Source organism: Pseudophryne corroboree, chromosome 2 (assembly GCF_028390025.1).
Source record: "Pseudophryne corroboree isolate aPseCor3 chromosome 2, aPseCor3.hap2, whole genome shotgun sequence".
In the NCBI taxonomy this organism is placed as follows: Eukaryota; Metazoa; Chordata; class Amphibia; order Anura; family Myobatrachidae; genus Pseudophryne; species Pseudophryne corroboree.
In genome coordinates, this window is record NC_086445.1 from 873,543,293 (window position 1) to 873,557,439 (window position 14,147).

The 14,147-nt window shown below is 41.2% G+C and overlaps 1 protein-coding gene across 1 annotated transcript in view; it reads left to right on the forward strand.

The window, feature by feature from the left end:
- The window catches only part of TAOK1 (TAO kinase 1), a 164,900-nt gene that overhangs the window by 100,962 nt on the left and 49,791 nt on the right, over positions 1 to 14,147 (forward strand). Inside the window, exons 5-10 of the mRNA XM_063955938.1 lie at positions 3,475 to 3,576; positions 8,023 to 8,068; positions 8,450 to 8,546; positions 9,243 to 9,356; positions 10,525 to 10,616; positions 12,221 to 12,314. Coding sequence (XP_063812008.1) covers positions 3,475 to 3,576; positions 8,023 to 8,068; positions 8,450 to 8,546; positions 9,243 to 9,356; positions 10,525 to 10,616; positions 12,221 to 12,314 — 545 coding nt within the window. The remainder of the gene's footprint in view (positions 1 to 3,474; positions 3,577 to 8,022; positions 8,069 to 8,449; positions 8,547 to 9,242; positions 9,357 to 10,524; positions 10,617 to 12,220; positions 12,315 to 14,147) is intronic.

Genomic DNA, 14,147 nt, shown 5'->3' on the forward strand with positions numbered 1-14,147 from the left:
AACCATTGGTGAGCCACAAAAACAGGAAGACCAGATTAGAGTTTGCCAAACAACATCTAAAAAAGCCTTTACAGTTCTGGAACAACATCCTATGGACAGATGAGACAAAGATCAACTTGTACCAGAGTGATGGGAAGTGAAGAGTATGGAGAAGGAAAGGAACTGCTCATGATCCAAAACATACCACCTCATCAGTGAAGCATGGTGGTGGTAGTGTCATGCTGTGTGCATGTATGGCTGCTAATGGAACTGGTTCCCTTGTATTTCTTGATAATGTGACTGCTGACAAAAGCAGCAGGATGAATTCTGAAGTGTTTCGGGCAATATCTGCTCATATTCAGTCAAATGCTTCAGAACTCTTTGTACGGCGCTTCACAGTGCAGATGGACAATGACCCGAAGCATACTGCGAAAGCAACCAAAGAGTTTTTTAAGGCAAATAAGTGGAATGTTATGCAATGGCCAAGTCAATCACCTGACCTGAATCCGATTGAGTATGCATTTCACTTGATGAAGACAAAACTGAAGGGAAAATGCCCCAAGAACAAGCAGGAACTGAAGACACTTGCAGTAGAGGCCTGGCAGAGCATCACCGGGGATGAAACCCAGTGTCTGGTGATGTCTAAGCGTTCCAGACTTCAGGCTGTAATTGACTGCAAAGGAGTTGCAACAAGTATTAAAAAGTGAAAGTTTGATTTAGGATTGTTTAGTTTGTCCCATTTCTTTTGGTTCCTTAAAAAGTGGGAGGCACATATAGAAACCGTTGTAATTCCTACACATTTCACCTGATTTGGATGTAAATAGCCTCAAATTAAAGCGTAAAGTCTGCAGTTAAAGCACATCTTGCTTGTTTCATTTCAAATCCACTGTGATGGTGTATAGAGCCCAAAATATGAGAGTTGTGTCGATATCCCAGTATTTATGGACCTGACTGTATGTATTGCACAGGTCCTATTAGGTCTCAGTGATCCAAGAAAATTACAATGCAATGGTCGTTCCCTGCATATTCTGTTCTGGTTGGCTAATTTGGTAAAAAAGGGAAAAAAACTTCCAAAGTGTGCATTAGGAGCTGTTACAATTGCATGCATAATACTCTATATTAATTTCTCTGGTTTGCACACCACCTTTTTGTGTATGTGTTGCATTAAGAGGATTTAGCAAATTCCTCTAAACTGGCTGCAGAACAATAGGGAGATCTTACTTTTGTTTGTTTGTAAATTATTACATAAACATTTTCTATATATATTATTGCTCAAATTTTGATGTTTTTGGTAGCAGTAATAGAAATGAAAATCTGAAGCCTTAATCACAGCATCTTAGATGGATCACTGTGTCATCACCGCACAGATTCCTGTGTGTGAGTCTGCCAATCCATATTTAGCAGTCCTGCAGTACAGCAAGCCTCTACCTAACATTCTGTTTCATTGTGGGGCATTTATAGAAGCTTCTGCTTCCTAACCTGGTATCCTGCTGAATAGGAGAAATAGCACGATAGGCATAATTAGGGAAATACACATACTGTAAGTCCGGTATAGCTTGTATGTTATTCAAACCTTTACTGCTGCAGGTTGAGGATACATGGTCTATGACAGACCTGGCCAACTTGTGGCTCTCTAGCTGTTGTGAAACTACACATCCCAGCATGCCCGGCCACAGGTTGTTTTTTTTAGCATTCCTTAGTAGCAAAACTGTCCCAGGGCATGCTGAGACATGTAGTTTCACAACAGCTGGAGAGCCAACAGTTGGCCAGGCATGGTCTGTGAGGTTCCCTTTGAGTATTATGTTTTTCGATGCAAGCGCACAAAGGAACACTGAATTTTGGTAGCGTGCCTTCATTTTTCTTGTGAATCACTAATACCAATGTGCATGCTCTTGTGCTTATGAGTAAAGGTCGGCGCTGTTCAGTCAATGTCACAATTGAAAAACACTTTTACACAATACACATATTGGAGTTTGCACTCACATGTAGCAACTCATCCTGACTGAGGTAATAGAAATTACATCTGTTCACTTAAGAAAGATCAATGCAACAACAGAACTTCTTTACGGAATAAGATGTAAGAACATCTAGACAGTATAATAAAAATGCATGTGAGCCCATAGTCAGTCTATATCTGTTAGGTCAGGGCTGGTCAAACCAGTCCTCGAGATCTACCAACAGTTTACATTTTCCAGACCACCTAGCTGGTGCACAGGTGTAGTCATTACTAATTAAGATGTGCTGCATTCATTCCTAACTGACAATTCTACAGATCTCCAGGAGGCCTGGAAAACATGAACTGTTGGTAGATCTCGAGGACCGGTTTGGCCAGCCCTGTGTTAGGTTGACAGATGCTCTGGAAATTGCACCGTACATCACATAAATAGCTCATTAGCACCATTCCCTCTAGTACTATAACTACTTTTTATTTTATTTTTTAATAAACTACCTCTTCATTTAGCCTAATTTAGGTCTTACTGTAATCATAACAGTGAGAAGAGATTGGCGCTGTATTTATTATATATGCCACTTTTTTTTTTTTTGTCTGTTCCCACCATGTAAGGTACAGTTTGTCCGATTATAAGATTATCATGCACTCTTCAGACTATCGGAGGTAGCAGAGTTTATAAATACTTTTGTAGACAAAACACGTTCTAGTTACTACCAGTCCCAGTTTACACAAAGAAGACTATTCAATAATGTATACACTGATGAGAATTATGGAGCAGGAACATTGCATATATTTCTGTGCACCTCTGTGGACTGAGGACAAAAGCTGCAAAGTTGCCGGGGAAATGTAGCCAGCCAGCCAACCTCTTCCTACATCAAACACCCCTTCCCCTGCCAAAGAAAATCTTTTCATTGTGACAGAAGGAGTGATATATTAAACTAGGGGTTGATCCTGGTGTTCCACCTTGCTGCAAGTTAACGCTGCAACTCTGTAGTGCTGCGTACAAAAATCTGTGAGTCGGAGGCAAGATCAGGCAGCAAGGAGGGGCGAGTTGCAGCGCTGTTGCCAGTGTTTCTACACAGTTACAGTGGAAGCACGTTCTCCTGTATTGACACCTATCAATGGTTAAATGAGCCCTCAAGGAAAAGTACTGTAGGTGCATGTCTAATTGTCCCATCATCCAGTGCAAACTTACGCTACTCTGCAGACTGTGATTGTACAATTGTAGGCATGTAGCATTATATTGGGGAATGTGCTATGTAGTTTTGCAATTCTGCATTTCATAAATTACGTCTTTAATATTCAAATTCCTTGATCTACGTCTTAAAAAAAATAAATCAGATCTGTATTTCAAACTCTGCAATATCGGTTTTACTTGAATATTTTAAATGTAGAAGTACCTAGAATGTTTTATATCAGCAGTGCCTTTTCACAAAGGTGACCTTGAGTATTGCATTCTTTGAAGAAAGACAGTTTATAGTGCTTTATTGCTTCCATCATTATACCAAAGGTAAATGTAACATTTTATTCACCTTCTTCAACAGAAATGGCAGGATATCATCAAAGAAGTGAAATTCCTTCAAAGGATACAACATCCGAATAGTATAGAGTATAAAGGCTGCTATTTAAGGGAGCACACGGCATGGGTAAGAAGCCTATTATGCTATTCATTTCACTACATGTTCTTAATTTATCTATTGAGTATCATGCATACATGCCATGTTCTCACCAGGTTTGGATTTTCTGCCCAAACTATTGTGATTCCTGCATCTTAATCCACATGTGTACATATTACCATTTTGAATCCAGACTATGAAATTGTGCTACTGTACATTGGGCTTTGGTGTTTCTTTTTTTTCTCTCTTACGTCCTAGAGGATGCTGGGCACTCCGTAAGGACCATGGGGATAGACTGGCTCTGCAGGAGACATGGGCACTTTAAGAAAGACTTTAGGTATGGGTGTGCACTGGCTCCTCCCTCTATGCCCCTCCTCCAGACCTCATTTAGAGAAACTATGCCCAGAGGAGACGGACAGTACGAGGAAAGGATTTTTGTTAAACCAAGGGCAAGATTCATACCAGCCCACACCATTCACACCGTATAACTTGTGATAAACTAACCAGTAAACAGTATGAAAAAACAACATCGCATCAGTCGGAGACCGATGAAAACTATAACATAACCCTTATGTAAGCAAAACTATATACAAGTCTTGCAGAAGTAGTCCGCACTTGGGACGGGCGCCCAGCATCCTCTACGGACTACGAGAAAAAGATTTACCGGTAGGTTTAAAATCTTATTTTCTCTTACGTCCTAGAGGATGCTGGGGACTCCGTAAGGACCATGGGGATTATACCAAAGCTCCCAAACGGGCGGGAGAGTTCGGATGACTCTGAATTGTCTGTACTCCTCTTTTTTTTATTATTCTCAACACCTTTGGGATGAGAGGAAGAGGAGGAAACACATAGACCGTCTGGAACACCCACGGTGTCACTAGGGCGTCCACAGCTACCGCCTGAGGGTCTCTTGACCTGACGCAATACCTCTGCAGCTTTTTGTTGAGGCGGGACGCCATCATGTCTATCTGGGGCAGTCCCCACTGACTTGCAATCTGTGCGAAGGCTTCCTGATGAAGTCCCCACTCTCCTGGATGCAGGTCGTGTCTGCTGAGGAAGTCTGCTTCCCAGTTGTCCACTCCCGGAATGAACACTGCTGACAGTGCGCTTACATGATTTTCCGCCCAGCGAAGAATCCTGGTGGCTTCCGCCATTGCCACTCTGCTCCTTGTGCCGCCCTGGCAGTTTACATGAGCCACTGCGGTGATGATGTCTGACTGGATCAGAACTGTTAAGTCGCAAAGCAAAGTCTCCGCTTGACGAAGGGCGTTGTATATGGCCCTCAGCTCCAGGACGTTGATGTGTAGACAAGTTTCTTGACTTGACCAAAGACCCTAGAAGTTTCTTCCTTGTGTGACTGCTCCCCAACCTCGGAGGCTCGCGTCCGTGGTCACCAGAACCCAGTACTGAATGCCGAACCTGCGGCCCTCTAGAAGGTGAGCACTCTGCAGCCACCACAGGAGAGATACCCTGGCCCTGGGGGACAGTGTGATCAACCGATGAATCTGTAGATGTGACCCGGACTACTTGTCCAGTAGGTCCCATTGGAAGGTCCTCACATGGAACCTGCCGAACAGAATGGCCTCGTAAGATGCCACATTCTTTCCCAGGACTCGAGTGCAGTGATGCACTGACACCTGTTTTGGTTTCAACAGGTTCCTGACCAGAGTCATGAGTTCTTGAGTCTTTTCCGTTGGAAGATAAACCCTTTTCTGGTCCGTACCCAGAATCATGCCCAAGAAGGTCAGACTAGTTGTAGGAACCAGCTGCGACTTCGGGATATTGAGAATCCAGCCGTGTTGCTGTAACACTCTCAGTGAAAGTGACACGCTGCTCAGCAACTGCTCTCTTGATCTCGTTTTTATGAGGAGATCGTCCAAGTACAGGATAATTGTGACCCCCTGCTTGCGCAGGAGTACCATCATTTCCGCCATTACCTTGGTGAAAATCGTCGGGGCCGTGGAAAGCCCAAACGGCAACGTCTGAAATTGCTAATGACAATCCTGTACCGCAAATCTCAGGTACGCCTGATGAGGTGGATATATTGGAACATGAAGGTATACATCCTTTATGTCTAGGGATACCATAAAATCCCCCCCTTCCAGGCTGGCGATGACTGCTCTGAGTGATTCCATCTTGAACTTGAACCTTTTCAAGTATAGGTTCAGGGATTTTAAATTTAAAATGGGTCTGACCGAACCGTCCGGTTTCGGGACTACAAACAGGGTTGAGTAATATCCCCTCCCTTGTTGCAGTAGGGGAACCTTGACCACCACCTGTTGAAGATACAATTTGTGAATTGCATTTAACACTAACTCCCTTTCTGAGGGAGAAGCTGGCAGGGCCGATTTGAAAAACCGGCGAGGAGGCACCACTAGGAAGGGGGGCTCATCTTGGGCGGCTGCCCGAGGGGTCTCAGCACTACAGCTGTGCCGAGCTGCTACTTGGTCGGGTTCAAACACCTTTGCAAAGTTCTATAAGTTTGATACCCTGGCTGAGGAGGACCTCCTGTTTGCTCAATCGGTGCTGCAGAGTCATCAGCACTCTCCTGCCCGTTTGGGAGCTTTGGTATAATCCCCATGGTCCTTACGGAGTCCCCAGCATCCTCTAGGACGTAAGAGAAAATAAGATTTTAAACCTACCGGTAAATCTTTTTCTCGTAGTCCGTAGAGGATGCTGGGCGCCCGTCCCAAGTGCGGACTACTTCTGCAAGACTTGTATATAGTTTTGCTTACATAAGGGTTATGTTATAGTTTTCATCGGTCTCCGACTGATGCTATGTTGTTTTTTCATACTGTTTACTGGTTAGTTTATCACAAGTTATACGGTGTGAATGGTGTGGGCTGGTATGAATCTTGCCCTTGGTTTAACAAAAATCCTTTCCTCGTACTGTCCGTCTCCTCTGGGCACAGTTTCTCTAAATGAGGTCTGGAGGAGGGGCATAGAGGGAGGAGCCAGTGCACACCCACACCTAAAGTCTTTCTTAAAGTGCCCATGTCTCTTGCGGAGCCCGTCTATCCCCATGGTCCCCAGCATCCTCTACGGACTACGAGAAAATGATTTACCGGCAGGTTTAAAATCTTATTTTTTTTAAATTATATTTAGATTAGTTTTTTTAAACCAAATTGTACTAATAGACTATTTTTGAGGTCTAGTTCATATTTCCTGTTGACACTATAATAATTTGTTGCAGATTTCTTTACGTATTTTGCTTTGCTGTCATAATTAATCCAATTTTTATTTTACCAACATTACATAAAAAAACAAAAAAAACAAAGCGCAACATTTTGTTTTGTGGTTTTTCTGATTTTTTTGTTTCCTACGGTTTGCCAAAATTGTCCTTGTGATGTCACTGGAGTCTACTGTAGATCTCCTCTATTCCCATCACTAATTATTTGCATTATCTCCCATTACCTATATATAATTTGGATACTCATTTGGAGGTTGCTGCAAACAACCAGGTTCAGGCTCTCAGTCAGCCAATGACCACACGCATTCCACCCGCTTTTTTTTTCTTGCCAAAACTATTTCTTTGAATACGGTGATTTAATGACCAGTTTGGTCTAAAGCAACCACCTTAGCTCCATCTGTCTTGCCTACATTCTGTACTGGCCCCACGGACTCTACTCTGCTGCTGTATGTTTATGATGTGCGCAAAATAAAGTTGCCATGTTGTGACGCTGCCACTTGTGGGTACAGCTGCCCTTAACAGTCTTGTGATATAGAGAGAGGGTGTTAAGAAGTCTTTCATTTGGTCCCTAGTGTTGGAAATGTGACAGATGGCATTCACACGCAACATTCAGTGTGCTGAAACGCTAGGTACTGCTGCACATAGGAAGTCGTGCTATCACTGCGCTGTCACTAGGTTATCTGTCATCAGAGAGCAGTGCAGGGTAACTTGTAAATGGAATGTAGTTGTAGTAGTTCTGTTAGTCTCCACTAGTCCCACTTTACACTAAAGAGTCGTTTCAATTAGCATCACCCCACTAGTCCGTGTGTCTGATTTGCAGCTATATGCCGCACTTACGGTAACTGTTGGTTTGTTGATATATTTTTTTCCTTTGCCATCCCACAGGCCTGCTTACAAAGCAGACGAAAGGGGAGCAAGATAATTTGCCATTGCCTGCGTTTCCACGCTATTGCAACGGCAACTCTCACCCTTTGTGCTTAATTGAATTGAACCCATAATCTTTTCATCCTGACAAACGGAGACCAATCAAACTAATCACAAAACATATATGAAGATGGGCAGATTACTTGGTTACATATATCAGTCAATTAATGGGGTTCTACTAATAGTTTCAATGTTGAGCGAAGTAATATTTAATTATTCCAGGCTTAATTTGTCACAGAAATATGTAAGTAGACTTCATTATGAGGCAGAAAGCTTTCTGGCTACTAAGAGGATGAGGAGGAGCGTCTATCAGTGTATAATGTACAAATTGCATTAGTAAATGTGTTTTGTTCTCTCCCCAGCTGGTCATGGAATATTGTTTAGGCTCTGCATCAGATTTACTAGAAGGTAATTCCTTTTCTTTGTGGTTTTCGTTAAGTAACTTTAAAAGCATTGTTGTTGCATATTGGGGGAAAAATGTCACATGGCCTCATTGTCAACCTGAGTTAGATTCTCTGCTGTATCAACAAAGAAAATATAATGGCAGAAGAGAAGTATGCAGTGGCTGAACACTGTATCGTAGCCCAAAGACTTTCAATTCATCACCGCCTGTAATCTCTAGCATACATACAGTAGCTGCATGAATGGGCTGTTCAAATCCGGCACCTGTTTCTTATGAGGTGGCAGCGTTAAAAGAAAAATACAGAAGAAGTTATACCCATGTGGCTACATTTTTTCGGAGAGCTTTTTATGTGGTTTACATGTGACATATTGTTTATTGCATTTCAGTACACAAAAAGCCATTGCAAGAAAATGAAATTGCGGCAATCACTCATGGGGCCCTGCAAGGATTAGGTTATTTGCATTCTCATAATTTAATCCATAGGTAAGTAGTTCAATCCTTCCTTTTCCTATGACCATCACTAGTAGTTGTGTAAAATGAATTTATATTTCATGCTACAGCAGATTGCGTGTTGTGTACATTGTCACTAGAGAACAGATTGTAAAGCTGCTCTACCACCTTGGTAGGTGTTTTCATAATGTGCCCCCTCCTGCAGCAGCCCCTACCAAGTACCACTTGCTTGGTCCTTATACTCCCAGGTGGGAGCAGACTGAAAACCAGGGCCATGTAATGCTGCAGTGTGAATGAGTCTGCGGACCAAGCAGATGTCCCATTACCAGAGATTGGGGCTTCTGACGACAACCAGCACTGTTCTTCAAAAGTGTCATGTTGCCCCGTTTTGGTAATCTTGCAGTTGCATGCAGAAGGCGTGGATCTCCTACAGACACCTCCCCTGCTGCATTTGCATTTTATTTGTGCGGCTGTACAATGCCATGCAAATCACAATCAGGCTCAGAGATGGTGATGATCTTAAGCCATCAATTAGGCCTATGACTAACTATTAAACATGACAGCAAAAAAATCAACTTGTGAAGTGTTTCTTCTAAAATACTTGGTAGTGGGTGTTAAAAAGAACCATAAATAGAGAGCCGCTAACACAAACTGAAAACAAAAACACTGTACATTGTTACACATGATACAGGAGAATATCTACCTATGTCATATATTATTTTTCCATAGAGATATCAAGGCAGGCAACATCCTTCTCACAGAGCCAGGCCAGGTGAAACTTGCTGACTTTGGGTCTGCATCAATAGCCTCTCCTGCCAATTCATTCGTGGGGACACCATATTGGTAAGTGATTGTGGAAACCTGTGTATTTACAGTGAAGGCCTAAAATGTGCTATTACTTTGCAAGTGTCCCTTTATACAGACAGGTTTGTGTTGCTATAGAAACTGAAATCTTAGAATCCTAAATGTGTGATATTTCTGGGCTATTGCTTTCAGTGTCCCACACTGCTGTGTATGCAGTACGCTATATGATCCTAGCACATAGTTCTTTATTTCTCCTTGTAGTGGGTCATTGACCATTTTTAGTTATCTACTGCCATTTTTTCATTTATTGGGATGTTTTTTTGCTGATGTTTTTTTTTTTTAATACAGTGGGGCAGATGTATTAACCTGGGGAAGGCATAAGGAAGTGATAAACCAGTGATATGTGCAAGGTGATAAAGGCAGCAGCCAATCAGCTCCTAACTGTTAATTTACATATTGGATCTGATTGGCTGGTGCCTTTATCACCTTGCACATGTCACTGGTTTATCACTTCCTTATGTCTTCTACAGGTTAATACATCTGCCCCTGTATATTTAATGTTTAAAATGTAGTGGCGGATGTAATGACACCCAAGATCGCCGGAGGTGCGAGATGCTGGCCGATCTCAGATGTTTTTTTAAAGGGGCAATCACTTACTAGACATGGTTTTGCCTTGTGATTGCCCCTTTAAAAAAACATCAGAGATTGGCCGCCATCTCGCAACTCCAACGCTTTTGGGCGTCAGTACATCCGGCCCATAGTCTTAAGCTGGTTTGTAGGGATTTGGATATAGGTACTTAACTACTGTAATGTCAGTGTCTCTTGCAAAATGTTTTATCATCAATAGCTTTGGCGTGAACCGGTAAATATATAGGTCAGGAATTGCTATGGCGTAGAACTTATACCCAGAAGATAAATACGTGTAAGTGCAGCCAGTCAAAAATAAGTTTCCTGAGTACTGTGTAATCTTAACTATTTAATACCTTCCATTGGAAAGTAGTAAAAGGAAAGATTACCATTTTCTGTGAACTGAATATTTGAACTATTGCACCCCTTGTTTTTCGAACAGTGAAATCCCATTCTGACATATATGATTTGGTAATTAAAAGCGTATAACCTGTTTTAGAAGTGGTTTTTAATACTTTATACCTGTTACAAGCTTATTATTTTGGGGGGGATGTTTAATAGTTAAATGTTTTAATTTTAGGATGGCCCCAGAAGTAATCTTAGCCATGGATGAAGGACAGTATGATGGGAAAGTGGATGTTTGGTCTCTTGGGATCACTTGTATTGAACTAGGTAAATCCACATCCCAACATTTTGAAACTGTTGAATATTGTACACATATGACACACTCTGTAATATAGAGTTGAAAAAAATATTTTTGCATTATGAAATCACAATACTGCAGAAGGTATATTTTTAGAATTGTACAAATGTTAGTTTATTTCAGATGATGTTTGTGAACAGTTGGTTTTACACTCAACTATTGACAGATAAAAACTGTCGTTCAGACAAACTGGTTAAATCACAAACCTAACCAATTTGTAAGAACAACCCTTTCTGTCCATTTTCCAGTGTTTGAGAGCAAATGGTCGATTTGACATTTGCTCTCATACATTACCAGATTTTCATTCCAACAAGCCAAATCTGGAACATGATCTGCCAGATAATTGCATAGTGTATGCGTAAGGCGTAAGTTCAATTAGGTGAGAGTTACTTGCATCCGAGCTTAAGTGAGGCTGTATGTCGCAATTAGGGTTCCGCCGGACTAGCGATAGGGCTACATACAAAATTCTAGAAGTCCTGGGCAAAAAAATGAATGGCCTTTGGCAGTGTCCATGCCATTAGCAACTTGCCCCCCTAGCATCTAATTGAATAGACCCCTAAAAATTGTAGTAGCCCCGTGATATTATAGCATTTATTACATGGACTATTTAGCTGGGACATTCTAATAAGATATCTTAACAATAACACTGGTGAATAGTTGTGGCTCCAATCTTTTCAAATATAACTTGAAACTGACAGGTTTTAGAGATTTTTGCTACTTGAATTGTAGTATTGAGCAATGTTCTGAATCCTGACAATGAGATTTAACCGCTGGATTGTTTCCTTTTTTACTCTTCACCTTAAGTTCCTCTTCAAAAGTTATGCAACAAAGGATGGTATGTTCTTTTGTTGTATCTTTATTATGAACTAGTAAAAGGACCTGGCATATACAGGCTCACTTTGGTGCCACCTCCTGTTCTGTCTTGCCTGCTGAATACTTACCCCCTCCCGGTGTAGAGACTTCTTTGTCACGGTCGGCCTTGTTGCTCACCATAGTTGAGCCGTTTGATTAGGGATTGAGTTTTTCTGCATAGAGTAGTATCCATAATTACTTTTAAATATGTGCATAGTCGCAAATGAGGCACCAGGGAAAGTCACGTCATCGTAGCATTTTGTATACAGATTCACTAGTGTCACAAATGAAATTTAATCAGTGCAGTCTCGTGAAGTGGTTTTAACACATTGCGACTAAGTTGCAGTGCGTCACATTGGAGCGAAAAACGCTCAACGCAGCAGAGTCGCGACTGCTGCTATAGTGTATGCTGATACATCTGTATAGTTTTCTATCCTCTTCTAGTTTTCATTGCTATTTGAGGGAGGACACATTCCCCCTGGATCCCTCTGTGCATGTCGGAGACAGTACAAACCTTATTATATACAGTAGATGTAGAGAATGTACTAATAGAAAATTGGTGAAACACCGAGAACATGACAGATTGTCATAAGACTCGCAACACTGATGACACAAGGAGCCTGACTTTAGTTGTACTTAAAAAGAAGCAGCTGATTATAATTGTAGGAGGAATGTTGATGACTTTTACAAGACTGAACAGTTTGATGTTGTTATCCCACAGCTGAAAGGAAACCTCCTTTGTTTAATATGAATGCAATGAGTGCCTTATACCACATAGCGCAGAATGACTCTCCCTTACTTCAGTCTAGTGAATGGTGAGTATCCCTCATGACTTTCATAACGTTTCTTGCTCATCCTTGGCATTGTCTGCTCTGCAAACATCACAATGGCTTTCTTATGAACATCTTTAGCAAGCCACATCTTCTTCTATTAACCGAGTAACCAAAACTGAAATATTAATAAAATACTGTATATAAAAATAAGGAAGCGTTGGGGTATATCTTGTGTGTGTGTTGTATTATAAAGTTTACTAATGCATTTAATGGTAAGCAATGGTAATGCAAGCATTACCAGTTTTTAAATCTGTAAGCAATGCACTATTGTATCTGTGCATTATGGATAACCTCCGATTGCATAGTGTGCACGTTTCTACGGTTGTAGCAATTGTGTGAAATAGGGTTACTGTGCTATACATGATATTATTATGTGTTGCATGTGTTCATTTCTTCTCTGGCAGATTAATCACACATAAAAGGGTTCAGGTATTTTAAAATGTGTAGGCAATGTTATAATTTATATAGAGAGATCCCTCTCCCGAAGATTTGAGGCACACACATAGCAGGGGCACACATAGAATGAAAAAGCAGCAAGGACTCTAAAGTGGTTAAACCAAAGGTTTTAAGGAATATAGACTAAGCAGATGCTCTTCTTGCTTGGCGTTTTCATCAGTGAATTCTTGTAATGCTATAAGCAAAATCCAAGACTCCTCTAGTCATATGACCTATGATGCCCTCAAAATTATTGACACATTTAGTTCCTACGTAATTTTACATAATTTTCTTTACTTTCAACTCCTATACTTGAACATAATGGAATAGCTACTGTAGATGACTGCTCCATCCAGAGGCTACTAGTGTCCTTTTCTCAGAAGAAGAAATCTTGGACATGGTAAAATCTATGAAGTCTGTCTCTGTCCCAGCCATGCATTTTAAGAAGTTTTAGAATTTTCTCACCTAGACTGAACTTTTAATTTCACTCTGGAAACTACAGGCCCTTCTCACTCCTTAATGTTAATTTGAAACTCTTAAGCTCCTTGCAAATTAATTTAAGACCTGGCTCGGTGTTTCAGGTTGGTTTTTCGGCATCCACGCTCATGACAACACTAATAGGGCTGTTGAAACTGATTCACCAGATTAATTATTTTAGTTTTCCTGCTTTGGTCATTGCTTTAGACACAGAGGAAGCCTTTGAATGAGTTTACTGGCAATTTTGGGATGGAGGTCTGGGGTGCCTACAGGCTGGCGGGCAAGTTTTTGACTGTGATCTTGGCAATGTATCAGAATCCTTCTACTTCATTACTTGTCAAACAGCACTCTTTGCTCTCCATTTGCCATCCACAGTGGCATGTCAGGGCTGCCTGATGTTCCCCCTAATTTTTGCTCTCATGACTCGAAAATTGACCATCTGATTCCACCAAAGCCTTGATATCTCAGGTACGACTGTGAACCCAGGTAAATTTAAACTTGATTTTTACAAGGTTGAAAAGAGGCAAAATGGCCATCGCATTCAACCTGTATTTTGTATTAAGTTGAGTTGATTTTAATGTACCTGCTGAAGAATGTTTTATGACTAGTTAACAACTACAAATCACTTTACACCCGGATTAACAACTTCAATATTTGAAATGTTGTCCCCTTTTAAATGCATTTACAGTGTCCACCATTACCACCTTCCCTGGCAAGGAATTCCAAGTCCTTATTGCCCTAACAGTGAAGAACCCTTTCCTCCGTTGCGTGCGGAATTTTCTCTCCTCCAGCCTCAGCGAGTGCACGCGTATCCTAAACAGAGTTCTTGTAATAAATAATTCCTCTGTTAACACTTTGTATACACATTTGAAGACCTTAATAATGTCTCCTCTTAGACATGTT